This window comes from Styela clava, chromosome 4 (genome assembly GCF_964204865.1).
Source record: "Styela clava chromosome 4, kaStyClav1.hap1.2, whole genome shotgun sequence".
NCBI lineage: Eukaryota > Metazoa > Chordata > Ascidiacea > Stolidobranchia > Styelidae > Styela > Styela clava.
The window spans coordinates 8559341-8585204 of NC_135253.1; the positions used below are offsets into that span (position 1 = coordinate 8559341).

Sequence of the window (25864 nt, forward strand, 5' to 3'; positions counted from 1 at the left end):
CTTGTCCAATCCGCGCCGTCCCGTTTTTTTTTGCTTCAGAATTATGGTAAGCCTACTCATACGTAATGCCAGATTAACCTGTAGTATTGGCAGGCTAAAGCCTATAGCCTCAAAATTTATAGGAGTAATGACATAGAAGCACATTTAGAAAACCAGAAACAAACTGATCAATTTTTACATTTTCACTTGTACGTGAGAAAAATTCAGATGCTTACAGAAGAATAAAAATATCTTTCTTTGTCACACGGATGCCTTTATCAAATCATGTGCAACAAAAATGGTCATACTGCCTTTTAAGACTAAGACTATTTTAAGACTATTTCTCAGCTTATGGACAGTATCTACTCAGAAGAACGATCTCTCTCAAGAACCAAAAATGAACTGAAATCTAAAATGTCTCAGGAGAGGTTGTCTGCACTTAGAAGTCTTTATCTTGGACAGATAAATTTTGATGAACTTTTGCATCGTTTCGCTGTGACGAAAGCTAGAAAAAAAAACATTTGTAGCATTTAGCCGACCACTCTATTCGATGACTGCAACTTCCTATGTTTTAAATGTGTGTGTGGTATGGAAGTATATGGCGCTTTAAACAATTTAAGTCTTTTGCGCCAGACAATTTAAATCAGACTTTGTATATGCCTATAGTACTCTCTTGGTAGATTTCACAAAATCAACAAGAGCAGGGAAAATGCTAGGGTCGGGTAAGATAGCTTTGAGTTGAAAATCAATGCCATAGTCGCGGCCTTTCATCTTTAGTATACGTCTTTCATTTCTATATGCACGACAGTTCATTATAAACATTACACTCATCGTAATGGCTGTCTGGCCAAATGAATTAAAACAAAGCTGTCTTAATCAATTTATTATTTTCTCATTCACCCATCGGTATGGAAAGTGAAAAGAACGAAAGTTTATTAATCCGGTTAATGTTAAGCAGGATAGGTATCGTGAGAATATTTGAAATAGAATATGCCAGATACATTGGCCGACAGAACTGGGATAGTTGATGCTTTTCTCCAAACTATTCGAGTGTCACCATTTTGAAACCCAATTTTCTCAATCATAACATATTCAACATCTCTGAAATGCATCATTGCATTTATACCGCACTCATATCTTTGACATTGACATATGAAGTTGTTTGGAGAGACCTTCTGAGTTCGAAAATGTGATGGTGTCTCACAAATGTAATAGCCTTGTCCTAGAGACCCTCATCGTCTAATTATGGCCTCTCTCACAGGTTGGATGATTGGTCGTGATTATGTTAATTCATATATATATATATATATATATATATATATATATATATATAATATTTTACTATAGTTATCTGAATAAAATAGTTTCTCATTTTGAAAACTTGATCACTCTTCACTTTGTCACTCGATGTATGGAGTATTAGTAACTTCCTGTTATCCCAATACATGATTGCACCCGATATAAAGTGGAATTGGAAGGGAATTATAGGCTGAACGAGCTCGGGGTGCCCTCAAAAAGTTGGGTAAGAGATCTCCTTCTAAATTTCAATGCGCGAATCTTATATACAAGCACAAGGAAATATAATTTTTTATTTATTTGTGACCTACACAAAAACTCCAGTTCTAAGTGTTGTTCTCGGCATAGCTGGCGTTTCTCCCTAGAAGCGTTGCGTTAAAACACTCGCTGACACGATTCTTTAGAATAATAAATCTTTATTACCTTGTTTTGTCTGTCAAGTAGGCCCAGTTCAAGTGAGCTTATTTTGCAACGCTGTTTAGCACATCAAGATGAGATTTCAAAAACAATAATGAAAAGAAGACGGCAAGAGCTCGTATTTTATAACTTCCTTCGCGAAATGTTGGAAATATTTTGGATCTAACCCACAAGGTGGCGTAAGCAGACCTTAAACTTTTTCTCATATTGTCCAACATATTTGTAAATATGACGCAACAATGCCTGACATGTAGGAGAACACCTAGAAAGACTCATTCAATGACTCTACTGTTTATAGACTGTGACTCCAAGTCGTTGTTTCACTTTAAAACGATTATAACTTTTATGGTTCCGGCTATTGAGGCCCAGTCATTCAGTTGACGGAGACAGACGTGTACAGTGAAGAGAAGAGTACTTTAGATTGCATGGTAGATCGAGTATGCTTTTGTTTTAGTCATACTCATAGGCAGATACGTTCAACCGAACCCTACGGAATTCACTTATTCATCGCAGGGAGATTGCAAGATACCTCTTAGGTTTCAATTAAAACTACAGAATAAAAAACACGTAGGAAAGCTCACTCAAAACCAAACCGTACGCGAATCTGTCTTACAGGTCGGGAACAAGCATGAACTTGATATCCTGTGATGTACAGATAACTTAGCGATCGAAGAATTGAAATATAGCCTAAGCATGAAGCTCGTCTTCAATCTGAGATATTTAAATTTGTTGTATTCGTTTTGCAAACGCCACTGAAGACATCTATGCTATTCTAGTTTTAGAAACATTTCTGGTATAAATTTATATAGCCGAACAATTTATTGATAGCTTAAGATATAACGGTAACGTTATTTATATCTATAAACATAAAATTTATATATAGGCTATACCGAATAATGTACTCGCCATGTTTTATATACGCTATTAAACGTCATTGTGATATGCTATTCAAAACGAAAATTACACGAAATTGGCAAAGGAAATCGATTCAATTATAGTATCTCAAGCTGCTGTAGAGCTTCGTTGTTGTGAATGGGGCTGGGAGACAAAGTTTAGTTACAGTTACGCGAACTTGGATCAGAATGAGACTAAAGAAGAAGAAATGGATGCTTTATTCAGACTGCCTTTAAAAGCTTATTTCTTATACCAGCCCATAAATATCTTACATTTTGTTTTCTATCGTAAATCCTCGCAAAATTCATGTGGATCGATATTTTAAAATGCAATTTTGAAATGTCTCCAATTGGCTCGGTTCAAGTATGATATAGCGAACGAGAATACAAGCGTGGGAAGCGATCGCTCTGTTCGGTGCGTGATGTACTTCACGCGACGATAAGGTTGATTAAATTTTGATTGCATTCAGGACGGATTGGCAGCAAGTGTTGTAGCTCAAACGTTTAAGTGTGTTGAGTTTGTATTTTTCGAAAGCTAGAATAGCAAGTAATAAATATACAATTCATATTTGGCAAGCTTTTAAAATTAGCGTATCCATTACAACATGATTCGATGACGACATCCGTTATTAGATGCCGATATTGAGATTACTCTTATGTAGGACACGGAATATTGCTTTATAATACAAAATGGGATCACATCATACTACGATTTTACTGTGTGCCTTCGTTGGATGCTTATATTATTCATTCTGTCAAGGTGAGTAGCTTTGATTTTCAATTAATTGGGGTACTTTCCGAGCCAATTCAAATTGTAATTGGCGTAAATTGGTAATATCAGATAAGATGTCGACCCAAAGTTGTATTAAAACCATTGTGACATTCGCCCTTTTTACGGTAGAATAGTCTAATTTTGTCATCATTTATATCAATGGGCCTTGGCAGTATCACACAGACCAAATATTTCAGTAGTTGTCAAGTTGCCATCACGTGCTTTGATAATGGAATAGCCTACTTAATTGTGATCACTGTTTTGACACATTCTGAATTTCAAATCTGGCAACAATCTGCGCGTGGTCGGTATTAAACGCGAATGGCAGTTTTTATAGCGGATGTAATGATATAATAATTGTTGGTTGGTCAGTTAAAACAGACTTTTAATAACTAGTTACATAATCGATATAAAATCATGTTTTCTTTGAAAATATTTGCGTAATGCTGTTCTCATGTTATTTTCATACGCCGCGACAGGGCGCGCGTTCAGATTTATCTTATAAGGTGATAGCCTGCGGACATGCATTATATACAGCTATCATATTTTGCATTATTTTAATTACAATGTCCACATGCATATGAAGTATAACAATATGAAGTACTTTTGAATGCCATATAATAAATGCCCATGCAGTTAAACTGCCGCGTGGATATTTCAAAAATACCGGAGCAAAAATGATTTTTCTTTGTAGTTATTGTTTGCCTCAAATTTTTTTTTTTTCATTTTGAATTGTCGGTTAGGAATAAATTTTTTTTCAGATAAATTTCGCTTTCCGAGTCGTCAGCGTCTTGACGCAAATAGAACGCCGTAGTTAAGCCTCTGTGCGAAGTCCATTTCAATCATTTTGAAAGATGTCATAAATAATGCATACCGCTGTACTCGTTACGTCACCAGGCGTGAAAGCGTCTTGTTCGGCCCATTGACTTGTATGTGGTATGTAATCACGCGAAGACCAGTTCACGGCCAAGCGTAATTTATCATTATTCGAAGACTTGTTTATCAGTCTGGCGCAAGCAGCCGCATACGAAAATTTTTGAATGCTGCATCTCAGTAAGGTAAAGGAAGCGATACGCATTTCCGTTGTCTGCGTATTGTGACTATGAAAAATGTTTTTGCACTTCGTCTGGTAACATTTCACATATTTATGCAATTTTGCTGTTATTTAAGCACTGCAAATAGAAAGAAACTTTCTTCTGCTAGTTACAGATTCCAAATCAGCTTTAAAAATTGTAGTCCGTCATTTGACTTATTATACAGAAAAATGAATTACGCTCTTATTACCACTTGAAATGCCAATATCGCGATCCACACATTTCATTATACTCCGAGACTTTAGCTTGCATATTTGGATATTACCCATTCCAGAGGATCGAGAAACTCCCATGCAATAGTTTAATTGTCCTAATCGTCATTTGATTATATATTGAAACAATGTACATATAATTGTATAGACTTTGGGATTGGAATGTAAACTTGCGGAACTGAGGTACTGCACTGACGGAACCCTAAGGTTGAAAACCACTGGGTATATCTCTTTTTGGTGTATACGTAAACGCACCCATAAAAATACTCCTCTCTTCAAAGGTGACTGGCATTTTATTACTATTTCACTAGATATGTACAAATTTATCAGAAACAATGTCACAGAGCTGATTTCACGTTGTACAAATTAGTTTAGAAAGGGGAATTTTTATTGATAGGCAATGCATTATGACGTATGATGAATGTATTATAAATTATTTTATCTCACGATACCACCATAGTTCTGAAGGTTTACGGTTAGGGGATTTTCTTATCAAGAAAAAATATTCCATAAGATTTCAGCCGAAAATTATTCTAGAAGATATTAATAATAATTTTAGCTTCGTTTGTTATTTGTATATTTTAGGTATCAACATTCCAAAGTCAACAACACTTTATGAAAATGAAAATGGCGACGAAAATTCGGATAAAATGGTTGTTCATGGCGAAAACGCCTTTGTCGGTGGAACAAATTATTTTGTCATTTTAAACCTCAATAAGACTTCGACAGAAAACAGCAGAAAGGTACGAATTTATAGCCTGTCCTACTCCCTAGATTTATAATGTCACACTTATGAATGTCTATCATCAGAAAAACCTTTTTAAAAACTGTATATAGAAGTTTTATCTGTATGTTGGATACTCCGAAGTTAGGATTAGGCCATACTTTTACTCCGATTTTTATTATTTCAGTTCTTTTACGAGTTCGGGGACTGTCTGTGTTAGCCGAGTGAATATACATAGGATCATAGGTTTCAGTTCCTTGACTTAAAGTAGGCGAACAAAATTAGTTACCTCCATATTGCTATCATCTATCGATGTCCATAACTGAAAACTTGATAGTATACCTACTATTCATTCCGATTATTTAAATCCATCAATGTCGAAAATTGTAAAATATTCCAGATTTTTTTAACGAAAGTCGTAATTTTTTTGAATCATCCAACTTTAATAAAGCAGTCGGATTATCAGAATTGTTAAAGGCAAAAACATCTGGTAAAATTTTTTCATTTCTAGTAAAATAATTGGAGCAACCAAATGATGTCATCCTGACCCAAGAATTCCCGATAAACTTGACTTATCAAACAAACAAGGGTAGAGATATAAGCTAAATGGAATTATTGATTGACCTTAAAGATTTTTGCCTTTATTTCTCGTTTTTAGATCACGTTCAATTCGACATCAAGAAATTATGGTTTTTGTAAGCAATTCTCGGTAAGTACCCGTTTTGTTTCATTCTGTGACTTCATATGTTGCATTAGTATGAATAAAAATATTGCAAATACCACCATTTAAGTTAGGTCAAGATGAAGTATTCCTAGACCTAGAGTGTAATTTAGTTACGTTTTGGAAACGGCCTGGTGGTATTGTGCATATTATATAAGAGTATGTTAATAATCTAATATCAGGTCGCCTCATATATGCGTGTGGTATCGATTCGGTACAAATCAAAATCTGATCAGACAGGAAATAGTTCTGGGAAATTACAACGTCATTTCCGTTAATATGATTATTGTTAAATACACCCCCGATAAACCGCGCTTTGATGAAGCGACAATAAAGGTTTCCCGCCATTTCGGTTAATAGCGGACGAAATGGTGAAACGTTTCTGAGGACTCGTTTTATCGTGCCTTTCGTTTTATCGAAGATCATTTTGTTGTTACTCATCTTTGAATTATTATTTGTTGTATTTATATAATAAGTTTAATCGCTTATAATTCTTGTTGGTAGAATCAGTAGCGTACTTTGGGTTCAATCTTCAAGTTACCATGTTTACAAATGAAAAAAAAAATCGAATATATGTATCATTTATTAAAATCTCATAACGCTAAGCATTTCTCTTCATTAACAAATTCCAACAAGTTTACCTCAGAAAACAAGTTATGTTTTTTTATTCATAAGGGCCAATGGCAGTGTTAGGTAATATTAAACCTTCTCCTTTCATCATCGGGAACATGTTAATATACCCTATGATAGGTGTAGATATCGATGACTACACAGGATCTTGGGTAAATTATAACGGTTAGTTGGTATTATATACCAGTATATACAAGGTAGATAGATGATTTCAGTCTCAGATACCGTCAGTTCCAAAACAGTGTCAAACCTACCTGATGGGAGTTTTTCGACCACATCCTATATTATTCTCATTATTTCGACGTCATTTCGTGTTGGTGTTATAGTTTGACAGAAGGGAAATGGTAGGCGTCCATTTATTCCGATAAAAACCATAGTTGTTTAAATAATTTTAAGTAGCTATATGCTCTTCAATCCATCCAGAACAAGTTGCTCGTAAGCAGAAAGCATATATACACTACATTGAAATGACCTACTGTATTGTAGACAAAATCGTACGCAATCGTTTCCTGAATGGACATTGAATATTGTTATGCGGTATTGCTGTCGCTTCTAGGTCTAATATTTTCCCACACTGCAAAATTATTGCAAACATTGTAGAACCACCAACGAACAAAAACAAAACAGCCAGTACAAATTTGACGACCAACCTCATTGAATTGAAGATCTTTGAGTCAAAGCTTCCGCGTATTTCCATCCGACTTTGAATGCCAAATTTTGTGAATAACAAGTTTGAAATGGATGACGTCATCGGACAAAAAGTGAACATCGTATATTTCAGTATTTCATTGCCATTCATACTCAAACAGTACGCTCACACAAGTTTGAAAGCGTCGACTAATAAAAGAAATACGTACTTTTCCATTTAATAGCGTAAAAATACACAGTGGAATTTTATAACATGAAATATTTTTCGGTATAAAATCGCTATTCCGTCGTTTTATAAAGTGTCAGAAAAGATGGTAATGTTACTTCAAAACGTTGATGTTTCGCGCACTCTCGTCCAGTACCAGGTGCTGATACTAGCTCTGTTGATTCGCAGCGGAGGTTGGGGGCGCCATCATTACCCGTATCGGGATATACCGTAGTACTTATTTTCATATTTTTTTCGTGATATGGGGAGATGTTGAATGGTTAAGCGCAAATTTAGTGCTTACATTTTTAAAATACTGTATAATCATCTGTAAATTCAACCAAAACATTTATTCTGCCTGACTAGTCAATGTTTTATAGCCCTAGATTATGTGACATCCCTATTTCCTACTGTTAAATATTTAATGGTATTGATGGATTTTGCTGGAATTTTTGAAGCCAATGTCTGACGTTTGGGTGTTTTTTTAGTATACGCGAATGATTCACATTTAAAACAGTTCCGCCACCTGAGTAAACCTTCGCAGTTTATTCATCTCAGTAAAGCGCAATCTCTGGCTATCATCCCATATTTTTTTGTTCTCGATCACATAAAATACTTGTGATTTCCGATGAAATGGTAATATAAGGTGTTTACACTGTTGCTCGCGCGGTATGGATTCGACTTTCTGGCGTAGTTGCTATTTTTCATCAAATTGAATACATCAGTTCTTTATCCATTAGTTGCTAGCTAGCAAGTCACCGACCGATTCGTTGCTTGTGAATGAGGCCATTCTAAACTTGTAAAATGTAAAATGAGGTGATGTAAACTTGTAAAATGTAAAAAAGAAAATCGTATTTGTGCTTTATTGTGGGAAATACCGTGTACATTTTCGATTAAATGCAGTCAGCGTATTTCCATATCAACTTTAAATCATGAGAATATTCAAAACCAATTAGATTAAATGTTGGCCATTCCGATTTTTCGGAGAAAACAAAGATATATCATATAATCTAAGACTAAGTTTCATGTCAGCTTATATACGTTTTATAAAACGCAAGCTGTTCATGTAATTCACTAGAATTATTATTTTGTGTGTATATAACGCACGCATGACATTCCAAATTTTATTTTTTATTCAATATATAATATAATATATTGCATGCCCTGCAAAATTGTAAAGATCAGTATTTCAATCGCCTTACCTCCATTCCACTCAATGCATGAAGTGGCTTTATTTTCGTCTTTACCATGAACATGTAATTATATAAGATTACATATATATATTATATAGATGTACATATATTAATATGCAAAAACAAAACTTTTGTGTTGAATTCTTCCATTTTGAGGAATAAGGACATAAAATTTTTGTCCGCTGGCCCTAACTATGTTGAAATCGAAATTCTTCAAATCCGGCAGCTTACTATGTTTAATTACTGTTAGTTTATATAAAATACACTGCAAATATGCGTCACGCAACTTGTGGATACGCGATTTCCTCAGTTACTCATACCTGAAACTTGTACTTGAATTCGAGAAACGTTAATCTGATGGAATAATCATTGGTTTTCTTCAGGATTTCATCTAATTACAACCTAACTTCAAGTTTGTTGACGCTATTTTGAACTGGAGAAATGTTAAAAATGAAATCAACACACTTAACTTAACTACTTAAAATGTTAGTTCATTTAGCTAATTTGACAATGATGCCATGTTGTTTTTTGTAAACACCAATTAAAATGATTGGATTTTTTAAATTAAATTAGTGCCCTTAGTTGGGTGTGCCATAGCCCATTAGACCTCGTTTCAGATCTCAAACATACGATTCACAACTTGCATTCATAAGAATCAATACAAAAGTTTTCAATTTGAAAGGTATTATAATGTGAGAATATTTCATTGTTCAATGTTTCATTTCAATTAATATCATTCTCATTTTTCTGTCATTATTCCATCATATTTGTGTATACGTGGGAAAATCGAAGAAAAACTCGGAACCATTTATTGAACATTTACAGTTACACGATACTAATAGATAATACTAATAATAAAAGAATCAACAGTCATTTGTTGGTGGCCGAGTTCGATCATACCTTCATTAACTGGCTACCAGATGGCTAGTGTATGAGATCATTGTAAATGTTCAAGTAGGTTTTACGGGAAGGCATATGCTGTCCGAAATCAAGTTCACGCCGCTAGTAAAGTCATTTTTCAGAGTCGAGATATTAATCCGATATTCTTTTCACGCATCTCGAGATCTTATTGCGTAAAATAATTTTCATTGCTTGCAATGTTGAGCTTGAATACGAGAATGTATTTCCTTTTATGACATCATATTTTACCTACTAGTTAAATGATAGCTTATTCCACAGAGTTTGATTGCATTCTCTGAAAGTGCATGTTACGTCAGTGACGTGGTAATGCAAAATCACGATGAAACCACTTTGAAATGTGACGTGATATTGTATTATGATAGACTTTACTATATCGGGCGTTATTTTGCGAAGTAGAGACTTCAAACATCAGTATTCTATCGAATCTTGAATATCATGATCATATTCCGCTCACTAAATGAATTATAATCGTGGCTTTATCAATTGGGCGCTCATGAACGGCCCAACTACAATAATATATTAAAAAAAATATGGATTTGTTGTCCTATTACATTTATTCTTGTAACTGACTGGAAAATTCCAGTTTATGCCGAACGAATTAGCGCTCTTGCAACTTCCAGACAACAATAATTTTTAGAGTTTGAGCTAGTTATTACTTATGGAGTGTAGTAAATTTGCTAAATTTATTACTGTGTCTACTAAATTGATTATGTTTTTGCTTTCTATGCTAAATTTATTGAATTATTTATCAATTTTGTCTCCTTTTAAAAACGAAAATATCATTGCTGTCTGGCGAAGATGTGAGCATGCCTCATAGAATTATCAATATCCATTCGTTGATTGTATTGTGGCCAGAATCCACGTCAAAAACCTGTTTTGAGCCAAGTCATCATCGACTACTTCGAGATAAATTTGTTTTATATAAACACATCCGCAGATATCAAAATAGCTACAGGGCAGTCTTTTAAATATCACACAACAGATTTATTCGGTTTCGTGTCTGTTTGTCTGAAGTTGCTATAATCAGTATTTCCTATTTAGATTCGCATTTGTTAGAACGATTGTCTATTTATCAACATCATCTTGTATAAAGTAAAACGACCGTTCCGTAGCAAAAACGTCTCAGAAACATACCTTTCATGTATGGGAGTATACCAATACACGCTTTTCCGATTCAAAGATTTCAGAATACAATATTCTTCGCTAAATATTTCCAAAGCAGTTAGATGTGCTTAAAAAATAAGCGTGATGACCTAATTTGTTATCTCACGTTATAATAGCGAATTTGATAGTTCATAGTAGTAATTTTCATATTATTGTGACGCAATGTATACATAAAAATTTGGAATGATATTCGTAATACTCCCACGTGATATAGTTCAGCCAAATCGATAATTTCGATTTGTAATGGCGTATTGTATTTAATTGATATTTTTAGTCCGTGATTGGCCATGTGTAACTAAACCTTGATTATCTTTTTAGCAATATTTGCTTGTTCCTATTGAAATGCAAATAAATGTAATGTGCTATAGGAGGCATTTCCAGCTGAAAAAATAATTCGTAATAAAACAACCATGTAGCTTGTAAAACTGTTGGTTCTAATAAATCTAACCAATGAATTCACGAATTTAATTCCAACGTTTTCAGAGCATAAGTGTTTATTTCTGTTACTTTTTTAACTAAGTAAAATACCAAAACTTTTTGGTCTAAGACATACGTAACGATCAATAAACGACCACATAGTTGACAATATATCATGTATTATTCAATGAATTTGATGAAATTGGTCTGCCCTATTGCTCACTCGTATGTCAAGTTGTATTGCCAAATATGGAATGTCAGAATTACTTACAGTACTATTAAAGTGAAAAAATATATATAAGCTTTTTATAGAGTATAATTGAATCTTGTCCTATCATATACACCATACAGTTTATTCATAAATTCAATTTAAACTACCTCCACTTTTATCGTACTAAAATAGAATAAGGGCAGTTTATTTCTCAAAAATGTTTGATTCTTCGATTGCCACATTAATTAAAGAAATACTCGGCCCCCTTGACAAACCACGATTAAGACGATGCTTTTCCGACCTCCCAGATTCGAGTTTCAGAATGTCATTTTTTCAATAATACCCGAATTGTGACTTTCTCTTATGCTCAGCCAACTAACGAACGTCATTATTAGATGATGACCGTGAAAGTGAAAAATCATTATTACATTGTACATTATTCGTTCCAAATCAGCATATTATCTATTAATGAACTCCCAAAATTAAAAAATTTACGCAAATTTCCCTTTTAATCAAAATTCATAATCAAAATACCGTATCCTTTACCGAAAGTTACAACACGTAAATATTAAGTAGCACGACAACTATAGCATTAATAATTACGTGGAATTGGAATTTAAATAACTCGTAACCTTTTGGTAACGCCGGAAAGTTGTACTGTATTTAGTACGCCAAACTTGTATAATCTGTTCTTCGTGCTTAGTCAGGCACTTTTATTTCTCTATGGTGGCATATGGTATCTATAAATGTGAATAATGTAATGTATAGCACAATATAGGTGATGTGATTACAGTAATCAATTATAAATTTGCATTTTGAATTACAATATAGCAGACATGAAAAATATATGTAACGTCTATTGTGGTTAGTTGAATGAAAATTGCTGCCAAAAACAGTACTGTTAAAATTATTGCTAATATTACTAAAATTTCACGTAGTTCAACTGTTACTTATTTTAGGCCGATTTCCATTGCGAAAACACTGTGCGGATATTGGAAGTGACGTCACAAGGAGAATTGCTGGTCTGTGGAACGAATGCTAAAAAGCCGAAATGTTATTATTATAATATTGAGGTGAGTGGCATCATTTTGAGTATTGTACTTAAATTTTTCTATGACGGTGTTTAATTAATCGACGTGCTGTAGAATCACGAAATGAAATGTAGAACCACACGCCCACCACCTCACCCAGGGGGTAATAAATTGAGTAGACGATGCCGAATTGGAAAGATTTTGGTAGATCCTTACATTGGGGGCTACTTCTACAGAGTCGAAATAAGGCAAAACATTACCAACAAGTCCAAAGTTAATTGAGAAATGGCGATTTGCCACGGGTTCGTTTGCATTCAATGTGGGCATTGTTTGCATTGAAATTATGCATCGCTATTCGCTAGGCGGTCTTTTTTGGCGCAAATCATTATATCTATCAATCTTTGCACAGTATTATTCATTTTATCATCTATATGTGAATATGGCGCCGTGGTGGTTTACTCAGTGTGTTCTTTAAAAATATAGAGACATTTTGAAGTGCTTCGAGTATCAATAAGAATGATACCTCTTCAAATGCTAGACTCTGTCGCTTGAAGTATGCTTGTGGTGTTGTTAAGTATCTTCTCCTAATGAGGCAGCAATTGGCCTGTACCTATTATACCATATAACCATGATCATTTTGTTTTGTGCATATGTTTTTGATATATTATCATATGTTAACCTCGTGTGCAGCTTCAAAAAATTCCCCAAATGATCAAAGTTTTAATTTTTAACGGGAAATGTTTAATGGGAAGACACACGATAACACGTCAGAATGCATTCTTATTTATGAATAATTTTTTTTCGTCGTACTTAGAGAAAGACAGCATACATTTTCATGTCATGAATCCTTTTCACCCACTCACACAGAGCCAGACGTTTTTATCTTTTGGGGTAAAGCATTCTCAGACACCCTAGTCACGAGTTTGTACCCACGTAGTATGGCGGGTTGTGGCCAAAGCCGATTTCTCTTCACTGTGACCCATAGAGTAGACTATTCTCCTTTGTCAAATGACACATCGCTACACCTTTGTATCACTCTTGGTAATCGAAAAACATGGACGTGAATATATTTGTCCCCATTTTCACCTGAACGTTACGAATTACCATCAAATTAATTTGAATGTCATGTATTTAGAAAAAATGGGAAAACTATTATTAATAACAATGTCGGGTTACTTCTATTGAAATAAAACATGATTTTGCTTAACTATAATACGATTGTTTATTTCCAAATATTTACTGTCTGTTATTCTGTGTTCGTTCGTCCGTTTACAGAATGATTCATGGCGTCTTGAAGGGCGGACAAAAATGTCATTGGTGTTCTCTGTCTATATGTTTGAGTTGGTTTGTGTAAGATACCGTTTATCGACTTTTTTTTCAAGCACCGATGTCCTCGCTATACTTGTAAAAGTATATACTTCAAAACATTCGTTTCGTTTGGAACATATACTACACAGAACGTAACTTTTATGCAAAGCGTTTTAAAATATTAAACTTCAGGGTACAATCATACACAAACAGAAGTTCAAGTGTGAACAAAATTAAATAAATTTGCTTCAATTTGATAGAAGTAGTTAGAAAATTTATGGGTTCTGTTTTTTTGGTAATCACCTTGTACATTGTTTTATGGAGAATGCGGTACAAAATTGAAAAACTGTCCAGATCAATTTTTACAAATTCTAATATATAGAAGTACCATATTGAAGTCGAATATCCACAAAGTGATTTATTGCAAAATAATACTTTCTATTCACATCAATCTCAAAGTAAAACTAAAAGAAATTACCGATCCTAACCCGTGTGTGTGTTAGCATTCATGCATCAATGAAAAGTACAGCATCTTGAGCGTTATCATAGATCAGGGAAGGCAAACCGTTTCACGGAATCGGTCAAAAATTTTCTTTTTATTATGAAAGGAAGGTAAGGGTCATAGATATTTAAACAAGTTCTGCGTCAATGAAAAACTTTGAGTCGCATCTCATTCTCAAATTGCATTTTCGTTCGTTAGTACTTGGATTTGTAAGGTTTCAGTTTTACACATGTGGCAATTATAATAGGAATGGAGCAATTTTTGGTTCTCGATTTTATAAACTTGTGCGACACGGTTTTATTATCAATGAAATGTTGTTTGCAATAATTCGTGACTTGGCGGGTCCCCGAAATAACATGGTGGGTAACCTTGTGACCCACGGGTCAGTGGTTCGCTATCCCTGCTATAGATCACACAATAGGTTGTTCATCGAGAGTCATATCATGATTTCACCTTTTTGAATACCAATATATTCACTGAGATCACACTTTCGCCTTGCTTATTCTTTTCTTTATCGTTACGCCCACATTTTTGTATAAGTCATGCAATTTTGTCGGAAGTATATAATCTGAGTTTAAAATTCTATTCGTCCGTTTATTCCACGCCGAGCAAGAACCGTTTATAGACCGCCCGATGAAGCATGGTTATAGTTTATACCCGACATAAACGAACTTTTGACACGCTAAACTTTGTATGACATTCATGCCTCGAGTGACCATTTGCATAAAAATTGATCTAGCAAATAATTAAAGTATTATCATGCGCCTGCTAGCCTTTGTTTACTAAAGTAGGTAAAATTTACACCATGCATGTCTTCACGGAGGCGTATAGCCGTGGAAAAAAATGATGAAATTTAACTACATGCGCGTGATTATGAGCGTATACTTTTATGTGAGAAATGTTGAAGAGCTGGATATCCTATTGTGCAAACAAAATGGCTGGCTGTAAGACAATTGATTCTATATTTGCAGACAACCAGCCACGCATATTTACTAAAAAAAATTTTGCAATAATAGATTTCAGTTTTTTGTTATCAAAATTTGTAAGGCGAAGTCGACTTCTATTTCAAAACTGTATATATTTATCGAGTGTATCAAACTGGGTTTGCAAACAGGGCTTGTAATAAACTAAATATGTACGAACCGTTGTTGAAGATTCGAACAGTACATCCTTACGCTTAAGTAGCAACTTATCTGCATGAAAGATCCAAGCCAGTAATTAGTCTAGACATGTCTTACAAGTTACAATATTTGAGCTGACGATCCCAAAAATGTTGAGGATTTCGCCTGGACGTGACCGACAAGTACAGTCATTTTCACATTATTTGGACTAGCTTTTTCGAAATACGTCTTATGTGGGTGGGGATAATCTCTTATGCTTTTCTCTATCGCTTAACTATCAGAAAAGCGCAGGTAAGTTTGTATGAAGGTGAAGAAACACGCGTCAGACGCTATCGTTTCATTCTATCCATCACCCGTTTTCAGCAGTTTTTCCTTTCTTTACTGTCATGCAATGGGCTATCACCCAGATTGACCGTTTTTTCATTTATTCAATTTGATAATGAGTATTCAATATCAACATCCTTTCATAGAATTCAACATTTAAAGAAACTAGAATGGATGCAAAATCATGGTTTTCTGATTCTCCCACCAGTCAAACAAGATCACTAGTCATGAGTAAAGAAAATTCAACAGGTAAAATCAAATTTATGGAATTCTAGTCCTTCCCCATTTCTAAGTTTTAGGTTGTAAGAAAGATGATTGAAACGCTGTTTTTCGTTATATTAATTTGCTCAAATTAAATAGATCTGCGAGTGGCAAGACGGCAAATAATAAATTACTAAAATAGCCTGGTATTACCCAGGGGATACAATGTAGTACAATATTGTTTATATTTACATTTCCAGAGGACGAATTCTACGTTGCTTCAACCCCATCTGTGTCAAAGGAAGGAATATTTTCAAAAAGAATTCCAGAATCATTGTCAACGAATAGAGGATGGTTTAATGGTGAGTACCATGAGCATATGGATAACACATATTGAATCATTATCTTTGCGAGAATGGTAACCCTGTTTATTTATAAAAGTTTGTCCAGAACCACACGGTGTATCCATTTACCCGAAAAAAACAAAATTCAACTCTTCAGTGTCGGGAATAAGAACATGCTATTGCACGATAAATTAATCTCTGAGAAAACTTATGTAAAAAAACTGCAGCCCTAGTGCTGATAACAGATGTCGCGCCCATTGCTCGTTGAGTGATTTTCTTGATAGAAAGTTATCTGTTAACTAATCTCCATGTTTTGCTATTCAGTCTAGTATTTGAAATTCGGGAATGTAAGTATGTAAGTTTGAGTATGGAATTTGAAATAGGTCAAATTCGAGTCAGCATTCTTACAGAGATGGCTGCACTTCTTCATAAGTAGTTTGAAGTAGCTTGGTTATTTTAATTTTCAAGCGTACTCCGTGGATTTAAAGACTGAGCTCGTTCAAGCCTTAAATATGAATTTTTGTCGAGTTTCGGTTTAATTAAAAACGCCCACTCGCGACTTTCAATCTAACAATGCAAACTTATATTTCGCTTTTTCATGGCACTGATGAATAGCAAAACGCATATCAGCATTGTCACTTGCCAGTATTGTGTTATATAAATTTCTGCATTGCTTCCTTCCTCAACCTTTGTTTTTACTATATTTTAAATTTACAGGCCCAGAATTTAAAGGCATCTATACAGTGCCAAACAAGAACAATGTATATTTATTTTTGAACGAAAAATCTACCAATTTCGTGGGTGGCACATTCAATGCGGAAAACACAAAGAACGATTTCTACAGTATGGTTGGACGAGTATGCAAGGTTCGTTCATTTATTTCACTCCAAAGAGGACGAGAACGAAAAAGGATAAAATTCAGTGTTGATTTAATACTATGGGTTATCCGAGAGTATTGGACTAACGTTGTTGATATAACTTAGAACTATGCACCCATCATCTCAATTTTCAGCGAGAATTTATATTCATAATGCCCGTCCGCAATCCGCGAAAACACAGAGGAGCTCTCTTCATGCCAGAACCCCCTTCTCTAGGTCCTTTAGCGTTGCCAAGATGCGAACTACCCTGTAAAATAGTAGGCAACTGATAATTCTGTATATCAGGGATTACCTGAAGTCTTAACCGACTAATTTACTATATCGAATACATTCCAAAGCAATATTTACGAATATGCAACATCGAATTGTAAGGTTCATTTGTGAATTTGTACACACTTTCTTTTAGAACTTTTAGAACTTATACTGTCTTCTTGTTCCTGATGAACAAGAAAAAGTCGTTCATGCATATATCTATCTTCTGGAAATTGTTCACAAAAGAACATCGATTTATAATTTGAATTTTGGATTGCGGGGAAATAAACATAAACAGTGATTTGATTGGTTTTCTGTAATTCATAACTAAAATTGGATGATACTGAAACTCCAATTTCTCAAAATGAGATTTTTTCCAAGTTAAACTATCTAAATTGATCGTGAAACTGCGAATTTGATATATTGAATATTATTTTCGTACGATACTATTTATTATATTTTATATATGGAGCAACATGCTGTTACTGTACGTACATAATTTTCATGTTTGTTTTATCAACAGAATGACCAGGGAGGTTCATGGAATAAAAATATATGGATGACGTTTAGCAAAGTCCGATTAATTTGTCCTTGGCCTGGTTACGCCATAACAGACGATGAAAATCTGTACTATAACGAATTAGGTAATTATAATATACCATTGATTATATATATTCGTATTTGTTTTATAAAAACTCCCATTCGGGTATAGAATTTTTATTTCATCGGTTGCTAAATTTGGAAAGTTGTGAAGCAGAGTATACTTGAATGCTTAGAAATCAGTGTTAAAATTGTAATAAAATACGTTTACTATCGTTAAAATATATGTTTTTATGTTTCTAGTTTATAAGTGTGGGAGATCTTATGAAAGTCGTATCATTTTAAGCATTTTATTTGCTAATATAATACTCATATACGATTCCCGATTCATTTCTATAAACCTGTAACATGCGGTATTCATTGCGTGCGGTTAGAATTTGCACTATAGAATTTGCTACTATATTTAGAAATATAAGGTGGAATTATTTCGCTTCCGCGTCCATTTAGCTTTAGCACAATCAATATTTGGAAATATGTTTTCTGTTCCCTAGTAATATAATTGCATTTTATCAGTAAACAACCGAAGCCCTATACGCCCATGCATGTCCTGTCTATAAAAACTGCATTTATCATGTAATTTAGTTGCACCATAAATAATGCATATAGAAACATGCCAAAGCTTGCAAAAATATGCAGCCACGACTATGCCTGGTTATTGCAATGGATATTTTGTAAATTATTTTTGTATTTATTTATTTTTTTTTTTCAGTTTCTACGTTTCAAATTAAATCGTCAATTTTCGGAATGTTTAGAACAAGCAGGTAAGAGTTTTGTTTATTACCAGTCTGGAAATTTTTTAACGCAGGATACCGAAACCAAAATATTCAAACGATACTTTTTCATGATCATAAAAAATATGCACCGCATTGGTTACATAAAATTTCTAAATTACATTTTCAATATATTGTTTATTTTTGATACCAGAAACTGGGGTCTTCCTACTTACGCTCTTGCAGAATATGATACAGACGTCATTGATGACGTCATGGAAGGGAAAATTTTCGAAAACAATAAAACAAAGTACTTCCACAAAACGAATCCAAATAATGAAATATCATTCGAACCGAGCGGAGATACTCCATTCTTACCGGGACAGGTCAGTGAATTCGATTTCCAAACAGTATAGGGTGAAATATATTACTAATTCTGTGATGCTTGCGGGCTTTTAGACAAAGACAAGGCATCGTGTGTTTGTAGCTACCACACGAGAGATATTTTGAAAGTTTCCTTCGATATTGACTTATTTTCGCAAAAATAGGTAATCAGCAATAGGGACAACAAACGAAATTCAACCATCTATTTATTCCTTTCACTCAGATAAATTCTTATGCGTGCTTATATACACGTCCTCGTTCATGCAGTAACACTTTTGTCTGTTAGTTTGTAAATAGGTTTATAAAATTGTATCCCTAAATTAGGCCCTCATAATATCTTCCGCGAGATCTTATAGTTTACATAGTGCCGTAATTGAAAATGAGCCCTTAAATGCTAGGTTACTCCAGAATTAAGTTAACTGCTGGAATAATTGAAGACAAAACGTAAATATTTAAATAGACCAACTTATCCGCACCAGTCACCTCTCAAAATGATCGTCAAAGACGTTTCAAGGGTAAGATATTAGATGAATACTAACATTTCACATTTTGTTTCAGTGCCCTACTACATTGCCGTACAAACTGAAAAGTGCTTTCGAGAAATTCGTTCTAGAAAATATTCTAATCAAAACAAACGTTGCACCAAAGGGCGGAAAACCGTTTTATGTTGGCAATGCAGATCATAAATATAAGTTTATGTTTATTCACAGCACAGAATGGAGCAAGACCATACTATTACTTTCAGGTTTGACGAATAAGTTATTAGTTTTAGTTATTTCGATAATTTTAACTAGTTAATTCATATTTTACATGCTACGGTGTATAGCAAGTAAAATTTGTTACCTGGTATTGAATGAGAAACATTTCCAATTTTCTTTTCAGGTCATATTATCTTACCTATACTTACAGCTAGTTCTAAATTACAAACAAAAAATTTCACTATTTCTTTCACCTTCTTTTACTATTTTTTTTTTAGAAAACGGGTATTTGAAGAAAATTGTACGCCATTCTGATATGACCACATCAGATATATTCGAACGGAGAGTATACCAGGTAACTTTGCCATAAAGCAAACTTCATCAGTTTAATGTATAATGCATTTATGAAGAAATATAATTTTTAAAAACAACTTCTCATTTTCTTTCAATTCAGGGTAATGACGTTATCATGACTGCTGAACTAGTTGAAGGAAAAGTATGTTATTATTTTTTTCATTATTTCTAGTTTTTTAGTATAATCTTTTTTAATACATTCCACCCATCGACTATTTTGAAACTCTCCATTCTCCCTCTCTAAGCATACTCTGTTATCACTTGATGTTTCTTCTTTAATGCATCACTAGCTATTGATACGCGCAAATTGGGGGGAATTATTAATATTATCTCTTATCGAACATGGACCTGAGGAGCACCAATTACAAAAGTAACGATTAATCCATGCTTCAGGTCCGGCCTTTCATATATACTAGTAAACTAATACCGATTAACAAGCATAACAAAGTAATAACATGAAGGAAATATACTCTTATACCTACTTCGTTTTTCCCATCAAGGGTTACATCTTGGCAGTGACAACTTCAAAAGTTATGTCTTTGCCGATTCAATTTTGTTCGCTGAATATCGATTGTGAGACATGCAATTCCGATCCCGAATGCGAATGGAAGGGAGACGATGAAAACCTCAACTTCTCATGCTATGTTGCAAAAAACAAAAAGCAAAGGTACTAACATCAGCTTGTTTCACATAGAGCTACGTGGGGACAATCATGAAACTCTGTATGATCTATTGGGTTGAAATCAGGATCAATCAAAAAGAAAGAATACTCTGATTTACTTTGGGCTTTCTGGCTTTGATAGAACACATGATTAGAATGATGAGCTTAACTGTTTAAAACCAAAGTTTAAAACATATATTTCTAACCCAAATACAAACAAGCTAATTTATTATCTAACACTCCACAATCTTCGATTTTGTCGCACTTATCTATGGTCACGTTTGCTAGAATATCTCAAATCTTATTATACATTGGCGAAGCAATTACTATGATATTTTTGTCAAGTTTGCTGCTAGTTTTTATCAGTATTAATTAAGCATATATGTAGTTTTAAATAGTTTAAAGTTTCTATTCATATTTTGATACTAATATAACATGCTATTTTCAGAACATGTCCGATATCTCCTGATACTCCACGAAATTTGTCTGCACAACTAGGGAAAGATGACGTCAGAATTACTTGGAACCAGAACGATATAACGGCACATATCTTTAATATTATCACTATTAAAGTAGAGAAAACGAAGAAAATCGTGTTCTCGCAGAAAACATTAAAAAACAAAATGATTGTGAGTAAAAATGACGTTTCAGAAAATCGATTCTGATCTCGATGTAAATAGTATAAGTTTACAAGGTGGTTGAAGACAAAGCAGTTTCAGACATGTTTACCGCAGGCGACCACAATCCTTCTGCAGATGGAATACTATTTCGACCTGATACAAACCCGAATATTTGGTCCGGATTCTGCCCCATCAAAACAAAAATTACCTAGTGATTGGAAATACTGCTTTTCGATATTGGTGAATTGACAAGTCATGCTGGTTACTTTGTTGTACTTTGCATCTAACAATTATCAAGTAATTGTCTGGTTCAGAGATAAATGCGCTTGTCATTTCCTCTAGTGTTTGAAGGGTCTCTCAAAAATGACCAGATATGTTGTGGTATAAGTCTGTGGGATGGTCCTGTGAATGAGGTAACAAGTCATAATTTTTAACTATTTTTTTTTATATCTTTAGATAAAACGTTCGACATTACAAGATGGTTGCATTTACCAAGTGGAAGCAAGGTCTGTGAACGATACTGTCATAAGTAAGGAAATCAAAAGAAACTTTACGACAGGTAATTTAATCATTATTTTAGAAGATTCACAAAATCCGTGTGAAATAAATCATCTATCTATATGTTGGTCAACTTTTTAAAAACAGTCATGTCCCAGAATCTTGGGGTGTACTAATGGTTTGCACGTACTTAGATACGGGTAGATAGATACGGGTTTGATATCTCAGTTATCGACATCTTAAAATTACATCATGACGTCATATTCAAATTATATTTAAACAATGACAAACTGACGTTTATGACTCGATTACGTCATTGTTTCGTCATTTGAATTTGTCAATTAAGGACTTTGAATTTGTTGGAATATTCTAATGTCATTCGTCTACAACATATCAATTTTTATTTAGACCTGCAGAGACCAGAAGTCACTTTACTTCGGGGAGAGAACAACATCGGTATCAGTTGGTCAAACGTACCAGGAGCCGTGAAATACCTGGTTCGATTGATCAAGTACAACGGAGAAATTTCTCAAGAAATTTTATTTCTCCCTACTAAGAAAAATAATATTTTTTATTTTTCAAACATCGATGACAGCGAAACATACACTGTAACAGTACGAGCGATTTCACAGGACGAAATCGAGTCCACAGGCTCAGTGGACTACGTGCGAGCCTCTAGCGGCCAGGTCAGCACCCCAAGTAAGCGAAAATATTTATTTATCAAAATTCGAATAATATATATTGATCTTACATAATTCTAAACAGCCCTTCGGGAATTTTATAATCTTGCGGAAATGTTTTATTTTTCTATTCACTACTTTAAATCATCTGAATTATTAATAAAACTGAATATTTATAAACAATATAAATAGCAACATTTTCCAATGGATAAAATTTGGGATAAGATTTTTTATAGAGGCTTTATATTTTTACTCCATCTTTCGGAGCAAGGTTATTTATCTAGATTTTTTTCATTCGTATAGTTTGATGTTCTATAATTCTTCTTTGTGGTTGATTTCGAAAAAATTCCAAGTTTTCCTAAAATTCTAAGAAATATGTTGCGGGGTCGTGTGACGAACTGTCTATCCTTCTTTTCACGTTTTTGTACTGTCGGATCCATATGTGACCTTTGTCACAAAGATGCTTGGAAAAGATTGCGTCAAGAGTTTGTAGCAACAAAAGTAGAATAAGATTTTGCTCGTGTTTTCCAGAAGAATTAGTAATTTCGATAATTAGTATAAATTATTTTATTCAGGCACTAATTTTACATTTCATTTTAAGCTATTTTATTCTGACATCACAAGAGTGTGATCCTTTGAATTATCGAAATCTTTTTTTTCTTTCAGCTCTCTCGTCAAGTGATTGCACAGCAGTGACTCTCGCGCTTACAATATTTGTTGCGCTGTTTCTCATTTCTCTTATTGTTATTTTACACAATGTATGGATAATAAAACCGAGGGTCAATGAGTTGAAAAACGGTATGTTTAAAAATTTCTAGTACAACAAAAAGTATTTAATAGCGTGCTTAAATTAATTCTTTGGTATTGGACTATTTCGGACAACCTTGATCAAGACCCATTCCGAGTCAGTGGTGTCGAAGGAAGTTTTTCGGGCTCTCTATCCCGGCATATTTAGAATAATTTATTTATGAAAATAGATAGCTCCGGTTTGGTGCAAAAAGTTCGAACATTTTTACGCCGACACCAGAGTTGAAAACCATCCCTCTCATTTTTATTATTTCCACATTCAGATATTGATGGTTGTTCATATAAAAGGCAATATTTATTATTATGGAGTAAAAAACACGAAAGAACACATTTAAAGTGTGGTGAGTTGATTTCTTTTTCCAATTATTTATTTATATAGTTTTCAATTTAATTTCGCATCAAACAGCGCTTTTCACAAACCCATTGTGCCTTTAAATCTTATTTATTCTCTTGGACTGTGAATCTAATGTTCAGTCCATAACCTTGACGGTAGATGAAATTGAAATTGTCAGTAGATGAAATTCTCGTTGTTGTGCTAAAAATCGCCTTTCTGCGTTATAAATGAACCAATCGGTTAAATATTCTCAATACAGTTTTTCAAATTTTTTCTTTAGTTTTACGGGGCCTACTATTTTGCTCTTTCATCTTATTCAATATGGCATTAGATACCATTCTTTTAAAAATTCATAAACATTCGGTGCAATTATATTATTATTTGTCACTTTTGCCTCCCTATATTCGAGAATTAATCTTCTGATTCACTTACGATAGGGATGCGGGAAAGAAATCTATTTTTATTTATTTATTTAGATTCAATCTGGCTATAGTCCTAATTGAGTGGGTTACCGAATGTATTAGACTTTTATTTTCTAATTCAATCTTTATATTGGCATTTTATATCGAAAATGGCGGGAACTAATATTATATTTTTTTGCAGACGACGCTGTAATGTCAACAACAAGCGCATGAGTGTAAATGTGTTTGTGCAATCAGTCTGTCATATGATATGCAATATAAAAAAATCAAAACCAAATAACGCATTCCTCTTGGAGTTCATACTGTCTTTTTATCGTTCACTTCATTGTGAATAATCATTGTTAAAAAATTCACTTTCAAATAAGTGCTATTGTTGTACTATTTTTATGGATATACACATATATATTTTTTATTTTTTTATTTATTCAATGTTACATCATCTGATTTTAAATATTAACTGTTGAAAAAAAACAGCAAATACTTTGCGATTCTTGGGTAATTTTAGTTGTTCAACATTGTGTTATAAACCGCATGTGTCTCAATAACAATACGATTCAAAATATTTTAATAACTTTAATATATCGGCTGATTTGCTGAAACTTTAGTCTTCCCATATTTTATTCTTTCAAGAGCTTGCCATTTTTTTTTTCATTTGCATTGCAGTTTCTTATCAATATGTTCAACCATCCCTGATTCAATGATAATTCTTATATCGTATTATCTATGTGTGTGGCCTATATCAATAATAAATATTTTCGTGCTTTATTTTTTTTTATGAAATAAAATAATTTTGAAAATGATTCGCATTTCTGTTTATACAGTAACGTATTTAACTTTGTGTAAACGATGTATTTAAAGCATTTTATTAAGTTAGCATGAGTGAATTATACTGCATTCCTTTAGCCATGCACTTTTCTAAATACACGTTTGACATATTTTACGAACAAATAGAAACGGTGTATATTATGTTTCGAAACTATCGCCTATTCTGTATTAAAATATATGTATTTCATCTGAAAGAATAAATAAAACTCTATACAGGTAAGTAGGGTCTTAAAATGATAGTTTGTGAACGCGTCTATAAAATACTATACTGTTGGAATTAAAAGCCCAAGTATTCTCAGGGCCCAGACAGCGAACTAATAATGGCTAGTGCAGATACGCCGCACGAGGGCGTTGTGGATCGTGAAAAACTCAACAATTAGGATTGGATTTTCCTATTTATGCCGGGAATAGAAAAACCGGTGAGACATCTTAACCATACAGAAAACCACGACCTCTCTTTCGGTCACCACTCCATATTCGGTATGGGGATAGTTAGCCAGTAGGTATTTGTTTCAGATGCGTGGACTTGATGGCAGAGGACGGCCTAACGGAAAGGCGGTTATGTGAACCACCCTACGAAGTCGAGAAGTCCAGCCATCTGCTTGTACATAATTTTCCATCGAGGAATGCGAACTGCGCATGTAATCGCAGATGCGATGGCAAGCATATTCCTAGCATTTAGTGCGATGCGCCAACTGCTGTATATGCTGAAACATTAGATAATTTTACGAAAATTCCTTCCCACGAGTCCTAGAACTAAGTTCTGTTCAGGAATACATAAATTAAATACTGCGTCTATGCAAATCACGACGA

The 25864-nt window shown here is 33.9% G+C and overlaps 1 protein-coding gene across 1 annotated transcript; it reads left to right on the top strand.

Annotated features, from left to right (window-relative positions):
• The first annotated feature begins 3077 nt into the window (after positions 1 to 3077).
• LOC120326375 (semaphorin-3C-like) lies at positions 3078 to 25026 on the top strand. The gene is made up of 20 exons (XM_039392647.2): positions 3078 to 3345; positions 5249 to 5406; positions 6046 to 6096; positions 12457 to 12570; positions 15930 to 16032; positions 16245 to 16346; positions 17046 to 17194; positions 17982 to 18102; positions 18768 to 18819; positions 18983 to 19154; positions 19711 to 19897; positions 20129 to 20205; positions 20305 to 20346; positions 20705 to 20871; positions 21314 to 21494; positions 21942 to 22044; positions 22392 to 22682; positions 23330 to 23461; positions 23734 to 23811; positions 24408 to 25026. Exons 1-20 carry the CDS (start codon positions 3276 to 3278, stop codon positions 24437 to 24439), a joined length of 2382 nt encoding a protein of 793 aa, XP_039248581.2. The 5' UTR covers positions 3078 to 3275; the 3' UTR covers positions 24440 to 25026.
• The last annotated feature ends 838 nt before the right edge of the window (positions 25027 to 25864 follow it).

Coding starts and splice junctions, on each gene's coding strand:
- LOC120326375 (XM_039392647.2), top strand. CDS start 3,276: ATGGGATCACATCATACTACGATTTTACTGTGTGCCTTCGTTGGATGC. Junction 16,033..16,244: donor GAGTAAAGAAAATTCAACAG/GTAAAATCAAAT, acceptor TTACATTTCCAG/AGGACGAATTCTACGTTGCT. Junction 20,206..20,304: donor TCGAACGGAGAGTATACCAG/GTAACTTTGCCA, acceptor CTTTCAATTCAG/GGTAATGACGTTATCATGAC.